Genomic DNA, 7153 nt, shown 5'->3' on the forward strand with positions numbered 1-7153 from the left:
AATAATAGTTATACTCTCAGCACTGGAGAATCTCAATGCTCATAATGATATTGATAATAATGCCTATGTGGATATTGGGTCTATTTGTGTCCAGTTTATATAACTCAGTCATGGTGCTCAGGCCAGGTCTGCCTAACTGCAGTATATGTCCACTCTACTGGATGTACAGTTTTACCAAACATGGGAAGTGAAATGTTGAAGCTGTCTGCATGAATGAGTTGTGAGAAAGTGAAAAGTATCTGATGTTGACTTCCGGCTTTCCAGATGTGTTGTAGGTGGTAAAGAGTAAGAAAGAGTGATGAGCTGGTTGATGTGATTACTTTTAGGGGTAAAGAAGTGTGAGTTTCTTTAATGTGATCTGGGATGAAATGTAACAATGTTCTAAAATGTATCTCTCTCCTTCTATTCCAGGTCTCTCTGATGTGCCGTGAGAGGTGCGAGCCCCCCGCCCCAGTCCCAACCCCAACCCCCTCCCTGGTGCCTCTCCTTCCAGGACCAGGATGGACCCTCCCCCGGGTCGTGGCCCTCCCCCAGTCAGGATGGACCCGGATGGGCTTGACCTCCAGCAGGTGCCTGTCCTCTCCCTGGACCAGATTCGCTCCATCCGGGCCAGCAATGACTACGTGGAGCGCCCCGTGGCCCTGGACCACGCCTCCCAGTCTGGCTTCTTTTATGCCCACGATGACCGCTTCCCCATCACCCATGGGTACCCCCCTCAAGGTTATCTTCATGGTTACCCTCAGGGGTACCCATCCCACGCCCCTATCCCCAGGAGCCAGAGCCAGCAGCAACACGCCCACCTGACCCATCTGAGTCGCTCCAGTACGACCAGCTCAGCCATGTCCCGGACAAGCGCTGCCTCTGACCAGAGACTCCTGGCGGGCCTGACGCCCTCCCACTCTGGCCTGGCCTTGGTGGTGCGCTCCCAGCCTAAAGGAGAACTTAAGCCTGAGACTTCTCTGGGTAAAGGCCTGGCGGAGGGAGATGACCTGGGCTTGCACCTGTTTATCTGCGAGCGCTGTGGGAGGTGTAAGTGTCAGGAGTGCTGCGCCCCGCGGAGCCTGCCGTCCTGCTGGGCCTGTGGGCAGCGCTGCCTCTGCTCTGCTGAGAGTGCTGTGGAGTACGGCACCTGTCTGTGCTGTGTTAAGGGCATGTTCTACCACTGCTCCGCTCAGGACGACGAGGACAACTGTGCCGACCGGCCCTGCGCTTGCACGCCCGCCCACGCCTGCGCTCGCTGGGGTACCATGGGCCTTCTGGCGCTGTGCCTGCCCTGTCTCTGCTGCTACCCGCCTGCCAGACTGTGCCTCGCCATATGCCAGCGGGCCCACGACCGAGCCACCCGCCCCGGCTGCCGCTGCAGCAACACCAACACTGTGTGCCGCAAGATCTCCTCCTCCAACCCCAACCCCGGACACGCCCCCTTCCGCAGCAAGTCCCTGGAGAAGCCTGTATGACAGGGGTGCAACTGAAGTCAGTCGTCGCCTAGACAACGCAGTCTCAGTGACAATATTGCCATGACAATGCAATCGCCCAGCCCGTCATGTCCTACCTACCGTGACCTTTCACCTTACGTACCTTCCATACTTCTTCTTTTCCTCCTGCCTGAAGAGAAATGACCAACAGCTTTACTGTACTTTACTGTAACTGTACTGTACGTGTGGAGACTCGAGCCGAAACCTGATAACCGCCTGGTGCGTTTCGCTGAACTGACTGCCAAACGTAACCTTACTGTGTTACTGTGTGGGCATACTGTCTCTACCTTCCCCTTACAGTGTGGGCATACTGTCTCTACCTTCCCCTTACTGTGTGGGCCAGTGTAGTGTACATAGTACTGTGGCTCTTCTCTGTGTGCGCCTGCCGGGCCGACCAGACCTTTACTCAACAGACCAACCTCACTGTGCTGTGTGATGGGCTGGGGTTTGCGCTGTGAGACTTGACCTATTTATTTATTGGACTTCCTCCTCAGTGAGGTAGAGAGGTAGAGAGAGAGATAGGTAGAGAGGTAGAGAGAGATAGTGAGCTAGAGAGGTAGAGAGAGAGAGATAGGTACAGAGAGAGTGAGGTAGAGAGGTAGAGAGAGAGATAGCGAGAGTGGACCATGTGTTACGTGTGAGTACAGTGAGTAAGCTACTAGAACAAATCCTAACACAGCCATTAATAAAAGGGGTCTCCAGCAAATGTATATTCCAGGCATGACAGAGACAGAGACAGGGTGGTCTACAGGGAGTCTACAGGGTCGGCCTCCTTCCCTCCCCTTCCTCTCTGAAGAGGCATCCTGGAGCCAACCAACTGAATGGACATACAACGAGCGGCCATGGCAGACATTTTGTCTGAGGCTGATGCAAAGACCCTATCCTAAAGGTGGAACACCAAAAAGGGACCATGATGTACCCGGAGAATCTAAAGTGATTAAGCTAATTTAATATGGAAAGCACTGTGAGATATAGAGAGTAGATCGTCTGTAGTGTCCCCAGCTGTCTAACTAACAGACTAACCTGGGGGTGCCTCCCTTATGACCAGGCAGTGTGTGTGTGTGTGTGTGCTAGCACGAGCATGTGTATGTGCACAAATGTTTGCGTGTAAGTGTGTGTTCTTACCTGTGTATGTACAGTATACACGATATATACAAAAGTATGTGGACACCCCTTCAAATTAGTGGATTCAGCTATTTCAGCCACACACGTTGCTGACAGGTGTATAAAGTCGAACACACAGGCATGCAATCTCCATAGACAAACATTGGCAGTAGAATGGCCTTACTGAAGAGCTCAGTGACTTTCAACATGGCACCGTCATAGGATGCCACCTTTCCAACTACCCAGTTTAGAAGTGGTAGCCCACACAAGCTCACAGAACGGGACTGCCGAGTGCTGAAGCGCGTAGTGCGTAAAAAAATTGTCTGTCCTCGGTTGCAACACTCACTACCGAGTTCCAAACTGGAAGCAACGTCAGCACAAGAACTGTTCATTGGGAACTTAATGAAGTGGGTTTCCATGGCCGAGCAGCCGCACACAAGCCTTAGATCACCATGCGCAATGCCAAGCGTTGACTGGAGGGGTGTAAAGCTCGCCACCATTGGGCTCTAGAACAGTGGAAACGTGTTCTCTGGAATGATGAATCACGCTTCACCATCTGGCAGTCAGATGGAAAAATCTGGGTTTTGCGCATGCCAGGAGAACGCTACCTGCCCCAATGCATAATGCCAACTGTAAAGTTTGGTGGAGGAGGAACAATGGTCTGGGGCTGTTTTTCATGGTTTGGGCTAGGTCCTTTAGTTCCAGTGAAGGGAAATCTTAACGCTACAGCATACAATGACATTCTAGATGATTCTATGCTTCCAACTTTGTGGCAACAGTTTGGGGAAGGCCCTTTCCTGTTTCAGGATGACAATACCCCTGTGCACAAAGCGAGGTCCATACAGAAATTGTTTGTCAAGATCGTGTGGAAGAACTTGACTGGCCTGGACAGAGCCCTACCTCAACCCCATCGAACACCTTTGTGATGAATTGGAACGCTGACTGCGAGCCAGGCCTAATCGCCCAACATCAGTGCCCAACCTCACTAATGTTCTTGTGGCTGAATGGAAGCAAGTCCCCGCAGCAATGTTCCAACATCTAGTGGAAAGCCTTCCAAGAAGAGTGGAAGCTGTTATAGCAGCAAAGGGGGGGACCAACTCCACATTAATGCCAATGACTTTGGAATGAGATGTTTGACGAGCAGGTGTCCACATACTTTTGGCCATGTAGTGTATATGTGAGTGTGTGTGGGTGTCATGTCCCCTCCTGCAGTAGTGTGTGTCGGGCCTGTGTATGTTTGCTGTCAGCAAATGCCTCCTGTTTTATTTTTAGCGGAGCTGCTTCAGAGGACCCAGAGTCTGGTCAGGTTTCCTCTCCACGGCAGGCTGACGCCAGACTTCCCCAACCCCTCACCGCCTGCCTCTCCCCTCCTCACCTCCAATGCCTCTACCCATCCCTCAGCCTCCCCAAGCCTCCCCTGACCCATTCTTTCCTCCCCCTCTCCTCTATTCCTCCCTCTATCTGATACTGCTGCTGTCTACCGTGCACCAAAGAGATGGAGCTACCCCAAATTCCTGATACAGAGGGATATCATAGGGGATGAACAGTAAGCCAGATAAGGCGTAGGACAGGGAGCCAGATAAGAAATATGACCTCCATTACAGATCCTTACCACTGCGTCCACAACACATTATGCATTTTGCATGGTCATACGTACCTTGCCAGGGCTTTCCTCTTCTTGACAGATTCCTCTGGCCAGTTTGATTAACCCCAGGCAGGTCCTCCCCCCGACCCCATTGGGGGGCAGAGGGGGGCTAGCTAACACCTTCCAGCATCACATCTTAGCACCCCTTCCCTCCCAGTCACATTCCTACTAACTGTTTGGACAAAATAAAGGTGTCCGCATGCTTCAGTTCGGCTGGCGCCTAGACAAACTCAACTAGGCGAACCGAACAAGTGTGCTCACATACTCCTTTAGAAGACCTTGACGTTTTTGCAGAGGAGATCTTAGTCGCGCAATTTGACATCTAACTAAGATGTTAGGTCCAGTATTTCTCCAGTGAAAATGTTTGCATAATAATGAATCGTCTAGAGTTGAATGGCAACAAACACTTCATTGAAGAATCCTTACTGTTGTCCAATCACCGATTAAGGGGCATAGACTTCAGCTACCGATTTCGTCTTGTCTCGAGAAAAAGTTTAGTGTGCTCGAACAGCCCAAAATAACCTTGCTGGAGACTAAAACAAACAAAAACTTCACAAAATGTCATCATAATATATGCAGGAACTATTCAAAACTGTTTCGGCTGGGAAGCATGCGGACGCCTTAATATGTTCCTGTCCTCCTTCTCTGAGAGTTGATCTCTGAGAGGAGGCCATTAGCTGTATGATAGATTCTAATGGGGAAGGAGGAAGGGAGGAGTGTGGAAGGGGGAATGGAGGAAAGTAGTGTGGGAGAGAGCTGTGGAAGTGGAGAAAGAAGGAAAGAAAAGGAAGGGGAGGAGGAGGTTGTGGACAGGCTGACCATCCGCTAGGAGGACTGATGTTGGAGTGACTTAACCTGTAGGAGTGAGGTCATACCACACCAACATGGGGAGGTGAAGAACAGGCGAGGAGGGATGGAGGGATGGAGGGACTGAGTCTGGGGGGTCTAGTTGTCTTATGCACTGATATCCAAAACCGGATGTGAAAAGTAACACGCTGTGTCAAGCATGTGTATGTGTGTGTGTGTGCTTGTATGTGCGTGCGCGTGTGTGCTTGTATTCACCTATGAACACACACACTCATCCGATTTGTTAAAGTTACTTTGATATATTTTTATATGTACATACAGACTATTATTGTATACATGTATGTATTTTATTCCCCTTTTTATTATGATTGATGTTGCTATGATTCTTTTCTATTATAGTGAACACTTACCTTGAGTCACAGACCTGGTCAATACTTCTAACCCTTCTAGAGGTTTTGCACTGTGGAGGAGAAGCTCATTTACCATGTGCCACACCTTTTATGATGTACCTCAACTTCACTATTTTCTCTGTGATTCATTTCACACACACACACACACACACACACACACACACACACACACACACACAAATTCACACATACACACACAAACAAACAAATACACACCCATACACTTCACTGCCACTGTGTAAGGCCCAGGTGAACGTCCTCTCCTCCACAGTCCTTCCCCTGTAGAGCTCTATCTCCCAGGTGGTCAGGTGTTGAGAGGAAGGGGTCCGTGTGTAGGTGGGTACTGTACTATACATTCATTTCTACAGAATAACAACCAACTAACCCTCTTGGGTGCTGTATGCAGGCTACAAGTTAACCACTAAACTTCCCCATGTCGTATTAGTAAGTATTGCTTTGGTACAATTGGCATCTTGTATGTTGTAAAATCATTTAAGGAGAATATATGGACATATATATATATATATATTTAGAAATCTATCTAAATGAATATATGATATATATTAAATATACATTTCACACTTATTTTTTTCCGTTGCTGATATTACCGATGCGTCACAGATATTTATTTAATGGTTGCGTTGAGAGAAAAGTATTTATTTGACGGTGGAAGTTGCAAGGATGATGTTTTAGGCTTTTTGGTTTGGTTTCTCTTGGAGTGGTGTGGCGGCTGCAGCCCTCATGGCTGAAGATAACCAATAAAAGGTGTTTCCAAATGGCCTACGTCTGGCTGCCTCTTCTCTGGTGTGTGGGTGTTTGCATCAGTGTGTGTTTGTGAGATGCTCATACTGTGTTAACCCTAGTGTTGTAGACTGTCAGGTTTGATGAACAGAGCAGTAATCATATCCATATCCTGTTGGTCAAAAAGACTGGTGAGGCCTTTCCTCGCCCTGCTGATTTGCCATGCTGAAAAGATGTGTGTGTGTGTGTGTGTGTGTGTGTGTGTGTGTGTGTGTATGTATGTATGTATGTATGTGTGTGTGTATTTGTGCTGTATAGACTGCTGTATGTTCATGGTGTAGCAGTGGTCAGGGGGAGCAAGTCTTTGTCCGTGGTTCTTCACTCCACTCCCCGACGCCACTCTGTTTGCCCCATAAATAAGTCATTAAGGCCAGCTCACACTAATGGCTTCTTAGAGGAGTGAATACAGATGTGTGTGTGTGTGTTTGTGAGTGACTGTGTGAGTGACTGTGTGTGTGTGTATTCCCACTGGGCAAAAACTGGTTGCATCAATGTTCTTTCGACGTCATTTCAACAACAAAAAATCTATCTGATGTTGAATCAACGTGGAAAACTGATTGGATTTGCAAAAAAATCATCTACGTAAGGGAATTTTGTCTTTTTTTCACCCAACTTCTAACCTATATTTGTTGATTTCATGTTGAATTCATATTAGTTGACATCTCAATCAAAACTAGACGTTGAAATGACGTCTGTGCCCAGTGGGTTAGCATGCATGCACTGATTAAACACACTCTTTCTGCTCATCATCACAAACTGAAGTGCATTAAAGCAGACCTCTTAGCCTCTCCCATCCTCCTGCCTACACCCAACCCCCCACACACACACACACACACATGTTTAATGGCGCCGGAGGGGATGGCTGCCGTTTTATGGACTCTTAACCAACTGTTGTATTTTGTGTGTTTTTT

General features: G+C 48.5%; 1 protein-coding gene across 1 annotated transcript; it reads left to right on the plus strand.

The window, feature by feature from the left end:
- Positions 1-421: 421 nt before the first annotated feature.
- On the plus strand, positions 422-2674 carry LOC121578960 (protein sprouty homolog 3). Its single transcript, XM_045224570.1, has one exon. The coding sequence runs from the start codon at positions 501-503 to the stop codon at positions 1455-1457; it is 957 nt and encodes a 318-aa protein (XP_045080505.1). The 5' UTR covers positions 422-500; the 3' UTR covers positions 1458-2674.
- The last annotated feature ends 4479 nt before the right edge of the window (positions 2675-7153 follow it).

This window comes from Coregonus clupeaformis, chromosome 13, assembly GCF_020615455.1.
Source record: "Coregonus clupeaformis isolate EN_2021a chromosome 13, ASM2061545v1, whole genome shotgun sequence".
Lineage (NCBI taxonomy): Eukaryota > Metazoa > Chordata > Actinopteri > Salmoniformes > Salmonidae > Coregonus > Coregonus clupeaformis.

What these genes read in the sequence shown, in the direction of transcription:
- LOC121578960 (XM_045224570.1), top strand. Translation starts at nt 501, where the DNA reads ATGGACCCTCCCCCGGGTCGTGGCCCTCCCCCAGTCAGGATGGACCCG.